Here is a 12,409-nt window from a genome sequence, read left to right as displayed (position 1 = left end):
GCTGGACATAGTCAGACACACACACACACACACACAAAATTGTCCTGTTTGCACACACATGCCACTTTACATTTATATATATTTTTTCTTGCTCATTGCACAAAGTCTTGCTCATTGCACAAAGTCGGCCTGTATGTTGTTTGTCTTGTCTTGTCTTCCTGTGCACTTCTGTTATATGTCTAGTGCTTAATGACTGCACCTTAAGTATAGTTTTAATTTTTTTAGTTTAATTTTAATTTTTAAATTATAGTTTAATTTTTTATCTCTATGTTATAGCTCTATGTTTGTCTGCGTCACTGTACTTTGTCCGTGTTACGTGTAGCACCTCTGGTCTAGGAGGAACGTTGTTTCACTTCACTGTGTACTGCATCAGCTATATATGGTTGAAGTGACAATAAAGCTTCTTTGACTTTGACTTCTGACTTTTCTATAACAGACTCCATACTAGATTTTCTAACATGGCTGTGCGGGCTTGCCCATTTGCCCGTAAGATCATTACTGAAAGAAAGTTGTGTTGTGTTGTGTGAGGAGCACCGTCCAGTTCAGTTCCAATTCATCCTATAACAGATGTTGAGGTCAGGGCTCTGTACAGCTCGCTTGTGTTCCTGTGTACTAACCCTGGCAAACTATGTCTTTCTGGAGCTTTTCATTCAATTCAATTCATTTGTATAGTGCTTTAAACAATGGACATTGTATCAAAGCAGATTTACAGAAGAACAATCATAAAGCTTAAAGTTAAGTTACTATTTATCTCTAAAATTTATCCCTACTGAGAAGCCTGAGGTGAGTTTGGTGAGGAAAAACTCCCTGTGATGACAGGAGGAAGAAACCTTGAGAGGAACCAGACTCAGAAGGGAACCTCATCCTCATTTGGGTGACACTGGACACTAAATAATGTAAATGTAACTAATGTCCTTCTACAACAGCAGCCTCTTGAGGAACTAACAGGTCAGTGTAGTTAATGAGTTCATTATTGCTCTGGGCACAGGGGCATTGTCATGGTGGAATGAAATTAGGCTCGGCTTCATCGCTCATGTGAAGTTGTAGCTCAGTGGTTTAGGTGTTGGAGTTCTGACCAGAAGGTTGTGAGATCAAATCCCAGCACCACCTCGGTTCCATTGCTGGGGCCCTTTGAGCATGGCCTTCAACTACTGTGATGTATAAAACAACATGAAAGCTCTGGAGAAGGATTTCTGCCAAATAACAAAGAAAGCTTTTAGACATCCAGTACAAAATGTGGCAATGATTATAACTAGGAGTGTGATTGTCAGCTGTTCACATACACTATATTGCCAAAAGTATTCGCTCACCCATCCAAATAATCAGAATCAGGTGTTCCAATCACTTCCATGGCCACAGGTGTATAAAATCAAGCACCTAGGCATGCAGACTGTTTTTACAAACATTTGTGAAAGAATGGGTCGCTCTCAGGAGCTCAGTGAATTCCAGCGTGGAACTGTGATAGGATGCCACCTGTGCAACAAATCCAGTCGTGAAATTTCCTCGCTCCTAAATATTCCACAGTCAACTGTCAGCTGTATTATAAGAACGTGGAAGTGTTTGGGAACGACAGCAACTCAGCCACGAAGTGGTAGGCCACGTAAACTGACGGGGCGGGGTCAGCGGATGCTGAGGCGCATAGTGCGAAGAGATCGCCAACTTTCTGCAGAGTCAATCGCTACAGACCTCCAAACTTCATGTGGCCTTCAGATTAGCTCAAGAACAGTGCGCAGAGAGCTTCATGGAATGGGTTTCCATGGCCGAGCAGCTGCATCCAAGCCATACATCACCAAGTGCAATGCAAAGCGTCGGATGCAGTGGTGTAAAGCACGCCGCCACTGGACTCTAGAGCAGTGGAGACGCGTTCTCTGGAGTGACGAATCGCGCTTCTCCATCTGGCAATCTGATGGACGAGTCTGGGTTTGGCGGTTGCCAGGGGAACGGTACTTGTCTGACTGCATTGTGCCAAGTGTAAAGTTTGGTGGAGGGGGGATTATGGTGTGGGGTTGTTTTTCAGGAGCTGGGCTTGGCCCCTTAGTTCCAGTGAAAGGAACTCTGAATGCTTCAGCATACCAAGACATTTTGGACAATTCCATGCTCCCAACTTTGTGGGAACAGTTTGGAGCTGGCCCCTTCCTCTTCCAACATGACTGTGCACCAGTGCACAAAGCAAGGTCCATAAAGACATGGATGACAGAGTCTGGTGTGGATGAACTTGACTGGCCTGCACAGAGTCCTGACCTCAACCCGATAGAACACCTTTGGGATGAATTAGAGCGGAGACTGAGAGCCAGGCCTTCTCGTCCAACATCAGTGTGTGACCTCACAAATGCACTTCTGGAAGAATGGTCAAAAATTCCCATAAACACACTCCTAAACCTTGTGGACAGCCTTCCCAGAAGAGTTGAAGCTGTTATAGCTGCAAAGGGTGGACCGACGTCATATTGAACCCTATGGATTAGGAATGGGATGTCACCTAAGTTCATATACGAGTCAAGGCAGGTGAGCGAATACTTTTGGCAATATAGTGTACTTTTGGTCTTAGAGTATATATATTTGAATAAATGAAGCTTAGTGGTTAAGGTGTTGGACTACTGATTGGAAGGTTGTGAGATTGAATGCCAGGTCCACCAAGCTGCCACTGCTTGGCTCTGAGCAAGGCGCTTATCCCTCAATTGCTCAGTTGTATAAAATGAGCTAAAAATGTGAGCTGCTCTGGATAAGGGCGTCTGCCAAATGGCAGAAATGTAAATGTAAATTGGAATGAAACCCTGCACCCACAAAGATTTAAAAAACTCTAAGATAGCCAGAGAATGCGTCTCGAGTTCCTGAACACGTAAATAACATCAATGTATGACGAGCAAGAGGGAAGCGGTCATCATTTCGACTATTTCTAACATTTGACCTTGTTGTGACTGATTCAATTGCAAGAATCAATTGCATATAAATCCTAAGTGTACCCTGAACCACTAATGAAACTAATGATTCATGTGATCTTCCTCTCCGTACACTGCATACTGCAGAGCCCCAGCAACAAGTAAAATAAAATCCATTATTTAAAATGGATATTAAAATGTAAAAAGCTAAATGGAGAAGGATCTTCTTTCCCCCTGCAGAGTTACAGGTTTCTCTTCATCAGAAATGATTAAAGGCTTCAATAACATGAGATCACCTCAGACTGAAATATTTCTGTGTGAAAAAATTATTAAATGAAGACGGAAAAAGGTACAAACCTACAGCATACACAGATCAGGCATAACATTATGACCACCTGCCTAATATTGTGTCGGTCCCCCTTTTGCTGCCAAAACAGCCCTGACCCATCGAGGCATGGACTCCACTAGATCCCTCAAGGTGTGCTGTGGTATCTGGCATCAAGATGTTAGCAGCAGATCCTTTAAGGAGTCTCCATAGGCCCCACCTCACAACATACAGGACTTAAAGGATACTTTTGATAGATACTGACCACTGCAGACCGGGAACACCCCACAACAGCTGCAGTTTTGGAGATGCTCTGATCCAGTGGTCTAGCCATCACAATTTGGCCCTTTTGGTCAAACTCGCTCAAATCCTTACGCTTGCCCATTTTTTCTGCTTCTAACACATCAACTTTGAGGACAAAATGTTGCTGCCTAATATATCCCACCCACTAACAGGTGCCATGATGAGGAGATCATCAGGTCACTGCTCAGACAGATATTCCAGTTTGTATGAAGGACCGGTGCCCCACTGGTTCATGAGCTGTGCCTCTGTAGTGCAGAGCCCACTTTATTAATATCCTGTGTTAGAAATAGTACGCAAAGTAAGGAAAATTATCACCATCATAAAAAAACTAATGCTAACATACTGGTAGAGGAAAAAAAGAGACAAAATCCCCCTGTGCAATTACCATCAGATCTTAGGCACACGGAGGTTGGACTGATGGATAAAATACCTGCAATCTGTTCAATTTATAGCTCATGTAGAACAAGTTTTTTTTTAACCAAGAAAGAAATAGATTGGATCAATCTTTCCATGAGGCTGGTTTCAGCTCCAGAAATGTAGCCTATATCTACACTTGCTCCTCCAGGAGGATTTTTTTTGCTGTGTTTTTGTGATATTTCATCACTTACTTCAATTGCTGAAATCTCAAGCACAGGATTCTTCCTTTAGACTCTTAGCATTGAATACACATATGTACTAATTTTTTGTCATGTGACAGGTCAGGACCCAAATCTGAGGATAATCTTTTTTTCTCTGAATATCACAGCATTTGCTTGATTTTGTGTTCATTTCTGGAATCCCAAATTCTTTGAGGAAGTGTTAAATATGTGGCGTTCAACAAGAATTCGATGAAAGACGTTTCATTTCTATGTTCCAGAATTTTCCACACTTAAAAAAAAAAAAAAAAAAGTTTTTTAGTATCAATATAAAGGCGTTTTATACATTTGATTAGAATGTCCTTTGTAAAAGGCCACTGTTTCATTATTATTATTATAATAATAATAATAATAATAATAAGTTACTTATTTATTTATTTGTTTATTTATATTTATTTATTTTATTTTGTTGCTGTTTTCTTTTTACAATCACTGAAACACAGACAAACTTTTAAAAGAAAAAAGGTATTTTATGTTTTGGCAATATTAAATTATTATACATTTTCTAGAATTTATTTTAGAATATTTTTCAGTGTTGAATAAATTTTTTCCATAATTCACTCTTCGCGAATAGCGTGCAGGTGGCTCAGTGGTAGGTTTCTACCTACCAGCCCAGATAAAAACGGGAGGGTTGCGTCAGGAAGGGCATCCGGCAACCTGTGCCAAGCTGTTGTGGCGACCCCTCACATACTCTTAATGATTAGGAATGGCACATTAACCAAAAAATGTTTTTGTGCTAATAAGAGAAATCTCAACAAACCAGCCAGCATTTTATCTAGTGTGTGCTCTGTTGTGGTGGTTCTTTGACGTGATGTTGTAGAGGAACTGGTGCTCCTGCTCTTTGGGTTTTCTGTTTTAAGGCGTCTGAAATTATTCTTTTCCTACATCCTATAAGGGATGTTTTTACATTCTGTATTTTTAACCACTGTTAGCAGGATTCCATCAGGTTTGATTCATTAAGTAGCATTTACTGGTGTGTTTTTAGACTCACTGGATTCGATCAAACCCCTGTGTTTACCTTACGTTATCATCATCACGTCCTCTCACGCAAAACACACAACTCACCTTTATTATTATTATTATTATTATTGTATTATAGTTATTTTTGTTCCATTATGCACATTAAGTCTCATCACCTCTTCAGTGTCTCACAGCGTTCCCCAGCAATCATGATGAAACTAATGACGGCTAAAACGTGTGCAGATGTGATGGAAAATTTGACGTGGAGAAATTGTGTGTGAGGTTCTGAGCTTCTGTATGCATGACTAGAAGGTGGTTGTGATTAGAAGTGGTTATGACCAGAGATCGTTTGCACAAAATATTGTAGGGACAGAACTGCGTATGAAGACGGGCAGGACTCAAGGCTGAGACTCGGGGCTATCTGGATCAGGTGATGACCAGGCGTTGTAATGACGCCTTCATTTTCAGTCTGTAGCCCTCCCTCGTGCACTTTCTGACTTTTTTTCAATTGGATCACATGCAACGATATGGTAATTCCAGCGAGCAGTTGCAGTTAGATAACGATGATGAATGGTGTTCGTGTTCTCTTTTCACACAGAGCGGTACCTTGCTTAGTGAGCGCATCTCTCAGTGCAGGAGTGATCATCTCCCTCCTCTCCTCCTCAGGCTCAGTCTTCAATCCATTCAGTTTGGACAGTCTTCCATGTTCAGATGAGTCCTCCTCCACTTGTTTCTGGCGCACACATCAAACACACACACACACACACTGAGTCACTGATAACAGAGATAAAACCTTGTATATCTTCATCTACAGTCAGATTTCTATAAACCTGCTCAATCATCAAAAGCTCTATTTACATAATACATAAAACATATTATGATGACATGATTCTAATTAATACAACAGTGATATATCTGTATTAATAATAAAGGCGTATGTGCTAGTATAGTACCTTAATACATGTTTAATATGCAGACAACTTTTGACGAGTAAAACAAATTAGGTCTGAATGTAAAAGCCCCAGCAGCCGCCTGGTGAGTTTTCCACAATTACGTAATTACCATTCAGTTCATTACAGTTTTTACTTCCTAATGTATGCTTAATTATCTCAGGCCGAAATATCGCATCAAAGTGCAATATACTGAAATGAGGAACGACTACTAACCAGAGATGAAGGCGTGAATATTTTATGGTTGCTAATAGAGAGTGCAAACCGTAGTTGTGCTGCTTAACATGCTTTTAAGTGATTGCATGCATAAAAAAAAAGACATGCAAACCATTTGTTCACTCATTAGGACTGATATTGTTACAGGAGACTGATTAACACTTTATTAGAGGCTATTGACCCTGGCTTGCCTTCTTCCCATAGCGCATAGTTCTGATGGATTGGATCACACGGGCCAGGCTTCGCTCCCCACGTGCATCAATGAGCCTTGACCACCCATGACCCTGTCACCGGTTCACCACTGTTCCTTCCTTGGACCACTTTTGATAGATACTGACCACTGCAGACCGGGAACACCCCACAAGAGCTGCAGTTTTGGAGATGCTCTGATCCAGTGGTCTAGCCATCACAATTCGGCCCTTCGTCAAACTCGCTCAAATCCTTACTCTTGTCCATTTTTCCTGCTTCTAACATCAACTTTGAGGACAAAATGTTCACTTGCTGCCTAATATATCCCACCCACTAACAGGTGCCATGATGAGGAGATCATCAGTTTTATTCACTTCACCGGTAAGTGCTCAGAATGTTATACCTGACTGGTGTACATGGTGGTGTTCTCAGTGCATGTTTGTGATGTGAAAACGCACCAGGGTACAAAAGATGAATTCAAACTGACGCTGCATGGCGCTAAGGAAAAAAACACACTCGGATTTGGACCACAGTAAAAGGAAAAGCAGTGTGAAAAGCGGCTCAGACGGCAGCCTGTCTGTTTGATCATACATAACGTTGTGAGAGCCGGATAACCTGCGCCATAATCTGAAGAACAGCAGACATGCGGATCCACTGAATACGACATGCAAGTCGGGTCTACAACGTTCAACCAGATGCCTGGGAAAAAACAGTGTGTCCAGGCTATTTTAGTCAGGTAGTTACCTAAAAGACTGGTATGTTTAGTGGACTAGTCATCACCATGGTTTTTCTCTCATACAACAAGCAGAGAAAGCTTGAACCATCCTGAAAAAAATTTTTTCCCTGGTATGTGTATTTTTAAACTATATATGTGGTTTGGGTCCCAATTTGTAAAGAGATGGGTTTCTCTCATGACCCCTAGGGCTCTCGGGTAGCTTTGCCTGGGTTTTCTAGATTAATAAATACAACCGAATGTACGATCAGAGATTTGGATTTGGGACACAGACCATGACAACAGTCATAACAACAGTGGAAGGTTTTTTAAAGAGAAATAAATGGAACACAGACTCTATTGGGGACTAATATATATATATATATATATATATATATATATATATATATATATATATATATATATATATATATAGTCCCCAATATATACTTATAGTCCCCAATAGAGTCTGTGTATATATATGTGTGTGTTTTGGGAATGTCCATCCATCATTTCGGACGTTTTTGGAAATATGTGGTACATATTCTATCCATACTGTTAATAGTTGATATGCCTTTACGCCCAGGTTTATTTCTGTTAGTAGGTGAGGATGTGGTAGATTAGCGGTTAAGGTGTTAGCCTACGGATCAGAAGGTTTCAGGTTTGAATCCCAGGGCATCTGCTAAATGCCAGAAATGTTATTTATTTTGTAATTAAAATTCACAGCAGAAGAGCATATTAATGTAGATATATTCACTGCCTCCAAAAAAGCTATTTTAAAAAGCTAGTATGTCCACCTGTCATCTATCTGGGTATTCCTACTGTCCTACTGATTAGATAATTTAAATTTGGAACGTGCCACAGCCCGAAATCAGATTTAATGAAGTAATATAGTCAATTAACGCCCGTTTTCCCCTGCTCCTGAAGAATTGATATAGTTTTCCTCTGTTCACAGTTGAATAATCAATAAAAAGTAATTAAATAAAATAGAAATAGAGAGTATCATCACTGCCTTAAAATCAATGAACATTATATAGTTAAGACATGGAAGCTTGTTTAATCTCTGATGTGACATGAGTGTTACATTTAATTCTCCAGATGAACAGCACAAATAGCAGGCAATGTATTATTAATCTGGGGAGAAAAGGATAAACAAACCTTGAGGAAAATGTCCATTTGGGAGCCCCTGTGCTGCTAGGTGCTGCACTACATCACACTATACTACTACTTGAATGATTATTACCAGATGGATGAATTAGCAAAATAAAGTACAGCATGAAGCAATCACCTTCGAACATATAAATGGAAAATGCTCAGCAGACACATATGTTTTTAACGCACTGTCAACACCACAGATTATTGGCAATTTACCACAATCTACTACATGATCACATACTCACCTTGTCCGTATTAATGAGTTTATCTGTACAACCACGACATGCGAATTTAATCGGTTCTGGAGGCGAGTTCTTAAGGTGAAAATTTGTATTGTGAAGTGAATTTCCCCATAAGAAATAATGTAAATGCAGATAATCTGTTCCAGCCGCCCAAGAATATGACCAAGATGACCAATATGGAGCGTATGTAAACTGTACGGCTGCTTACAAAGAACTGACCCAAGCCAAGCATTCCATGTCAAGGCTCCTCACAGGAAGTCGTGCCACCAAGCCTGGGCTAAAAATAGAACAGACCATCAATGGCACCTAGCTTTTGAAAATCACCTAGCTTTTGAACTCATGTCGAAGACAACGTTGGTATCGTGGGTTGACTCTCTCCAAATAGCTTTCACTGACTGAAAAACTCACTTCAGTTGGCTTTGCTTGGCTTTCCACTGACGCTAACAAGTTTTGAACGGTTCCCGGACGTACGCACAACTTAGCCGGTGTTCAGTTCGGTTCGCTCATATGCCGAAAATGCTCCAGATGCCAATGCAAATTTCTTGCAAAATTCATGTGAGAGACATTCATATGCTGAGGTTCCACTGTATTTTATTCGCCATATTATTATATTACATCAGCTGCTAATATCATGCGAGTCAGGTAAGTTCCTAGTCAACTCACTGTGAGCTAGCTAATAAACGCTATTAAACCTGTAGTGTTCGGCTGTTTGTTCATATCTATGGAAGATTTAAGAGCTTGAATCCTGACCATGTGGCCAAGGTTTCGGCCAGCTTCCAGCATTCCTTTCACAGCTCTCTGCTTTCTTTTTACAACATAGTACTTCTAATTGGTCTAGTCCACATCTTTGTAATTAGGAAAACTGACCTCCATCTCTTCTTTTCTACAAAGTACACCATCTCCATCGAAGCCTCCTGGTGGTCCAGAGGCAGGATCCCAGCCCGGGTTTGATTCGTGGGAAGGAAGCTAACCCTGCCACTGAAGAGTTTACTATCAGTGACGGTCCCAAGCCTGGATAGAATGGGAAGGTTCCATCAGGAACGGCATCCGACGTAAAACCTGTGCCAAATCAAACACCATCTCCATTGAGGTGTGTGTCCTTTCCCTGACATCTGCTGTACAACTGCAACTGGTACAGTTACAGTCATAATCCGCATGCTGTTCTCTTCAGATCTCCATCAAACTGCCAGAACATGAGCCTGAGCCATCATCGTGAGGAACAGCAGTCATGCAGGTGTTGAAGTGAGCTGTGAGCTGAGACTGCAAGATGGCGGCCCGGATGACTGACACGTTCATACTGCTTCCACTCAAACCCATGACACTGACGTGATTCCGAGTTGACTCACGGACGGGTCGAGAGAGCTTAGGATGCTCCTACACCCTCATGTTGCCTCTCAGTTAATGGATTTGCTTCCTACCCTTTAAATGACCAAGGTTCCATCATTTAACAACCACATCATTCTAGACGAATTACCTCATTAAATCAGCCACGAAGCTTTTCGTTCGTCAGGCGGCTCGTATCAGAGCTCAATACCAAAGGATTAATTGATTTCAATCTGTCCTCATCCGTTACGGATGTGGATGTGACCTAAGATCTTAAATGGACTTTGCACACTGCTCTAAACCCTGAGAGAAAGGTTTCACACTTCAGTAGCAGTTTAGGAGCAGTGGCACTTTCGTAGCTTTATAATTCTGCACTACAGTGCCAATCATGTACCGTGTGAAAGCATGCGGTGTCAGAATGTTACGGTTAGGAGCAGATAACCAATCAGAAATGAAATCACTGCATGCCTCAGGTCACATCACATGCTTTACACATGAAATATGAGCCTTTCTGTGACTGAACAAACAGCGGCTGCAACATTTGAGAGGAAATATGGGGACAGAAAAGGCGGCAGTTACAGCAGAGAGGAGACAGATACGGTCAGAAAAGTCTGTTCAGGACAAACTGGATTAGCGAGAGTTGGATATCAACTAACAAACAAAGATTAGAAAGCTGTGAAAGATAAAGTGCAGATAAGTCCTTTTGATGTAAAAGCATCAGACAAATTGTTATTTAAAGCTGCCACATGCTGTATTTTTCAAGTCATGGTTGTTGATGCAGCAAGTATGCAAATAAGTAGACGGTTAATGCAGGGTTTAGGAAGTGTGAAACGTCAGATTATAAAATGCAGGATTAACTATTAACCCCAGGTGAAGTATGAACAGTGTGAAACTGGATTCTGTTTACAATTACACGTGTGAAGATTTATTATTAAGCTCACCATGAAAGCAGGAGGTTGAAGTGGAACTTCATGACTGAAATCAAGAGCAAGATGTGGCGGATGGGACGGTGTGTCTTGGAGGAAGCACACATTTGGTCCACTACCTAACTGGAAGCTGGCGTGTGATAGGACAGACCTGGCTGGGGCAGTGGTAGCTCAAGCGGTTAAGGCTCTGGGTTGTTGACTGGAAGATCAGGTTCAAGCCCCAGCACCGCCAAACTGCCACTGGCGGACCATTGAGAAAGGCCCCCACACTGCAGGGGTAGTGCATTATGGCTGACCCTGCGCTCTGACCTCAATCCTCCAAGGATGGGAAATGCGTATGTATATGTGGCAAATAAAGGCTACTTAAATCATGAGTCTTGATAAACTAGGAACTGGCTGAGAATTGAGATCCCAATGTTAGACAGCACAATAGGTCCATTTAATCAAGTCTTGCCTTACTGTAGCAGACAGATCTACAGTTTTATAATGGATGTGCGAGGAGGCTGATTCATCTGCATTATGAATGACTGATTAACTGCACATTTGTACTGCAATAGCCTAAATCCTGCCAAGAATGCATCATGTCCTTCCAAAGATAAAAGAAAAAAACGCAGTATTAATAGCTGCTTAAATCATATCTCGTCATCTCTGTTCACCCGAAGCTGCTTTATGGTGAAAATTGGTGTTGATAAACAAGCTTTATGTTTAAAGAGTGAGGAGTAAGATGGTGTGTGACTTCTCTCCATTTGTTCATTTAGTCACTGAAGAAATGACACTCTGTTCCAATGTACAGTAGTGAGTGTACAGCCTGTATAACAGTGTAAATTTGCTGTCCCCTCAAAATAACTCAACACACAGACATTAATGTCTAAACCATTGGCAACAAAAGTGAGTACACCCCTAAGTGGAGATGTCCAAATGGACGAAAATTTGTATTGCAAAGTGACTTTCTCCATAAGAAATAACGTAAATGCAAATAATCCGTTCCAGCCGCCCAAAAATATGACCGATATTCCCAATACGAAGCGTATGTAAACTGTATGGCTGCTTACAAAGAACCCAAGCCAAGCATTCCATGTCAAGGCTCCTCACAGGAAGTCGTGCCACCAAGCTTGGGCTAAAAATAGAACAGAGCGCCCATGTCAACAAAAAACACACCCGAAAATTCACCTAGCTTTTAGACGCATGCCGAAGGCAACGTTTGTATCGTGGGTTGACTCTTTCACAACAGCTTGCAAATTCATAAAATTCGTAAACTCACTTCCGTTGGCTTTTCACTGAAGCAAAGCAGTTTTGAACGGCTCCCGGACGGTTCGGCTCATTCGTATGCCGAAAATGCTTCAATGCAAATTTCTGGCAAAATTATAATTTTTAAGGAAAAATTCATAAGGGGGGACATTTGCATGCAGAGGTTCCACTGTATGTTCCTTCTCAGTATAAGTGGGGGTACATGTGTGAGGTCATGTGGACTTTCACACATACAGTGACTTTATGGCTCCATGTGTGAAGTCAGTAGGAGGCGTTCCTACTGCTGGTTGCCATGGTTATAACGCTGACCAGTAGGTGGAGCGACTAGCATTCCACATGACATCAAATC

The 12,409-nt window shown here is 41.4% G+C and overlaps 1 protein-coding gene across 2 annotated transcripts in view; it reads right to left on the bottom strand.

The window, feature by feature from the left end:
* tyw1 (tRNA-yW synthesizing protein 1 homolog (S. cerevisiae)) overlaps positions 1-12,409 on the bottom strand; it is a 62,333-nt gene that overhangs the window by 34,907 nt on the left and 15,017 nt on the right. For both annotated transcript variants that reach the window (XM_058413679.1, XM_058413680.1), the window contains exon 8: positions 5,706-5,832. In XM_058413679.1, coding sequence (XP_058269662.1) covers positions 5,706-5,832 — 127 coding nt within the window. The remainder of the gene's footprint in view (positions 1-5,705; positions 5,833-12,409) is intronic.

The sequence above is a fragment of the Hemibagrus wyckioides genome, linkage group LG17 (genome assembly GCF_019097595.1).
Source record: "Hemibagrus wyckioides isolate EC202008001 linkage group LG17, SWU_Hwy_1.0, whole genome shotgun sequence".
Lineage (NCBI taxonomy): Eukaryota > Metazoa > Chordata > Actinopteri > Siluriformes > Bagridae > Hemibagrus > Hemibagrus wyckioides.
The sequence above is the reverse complement of the archived record's forward strand: the minus strand, read 5'-3'. Positions and strand labels throughout refer to the sequence as shown.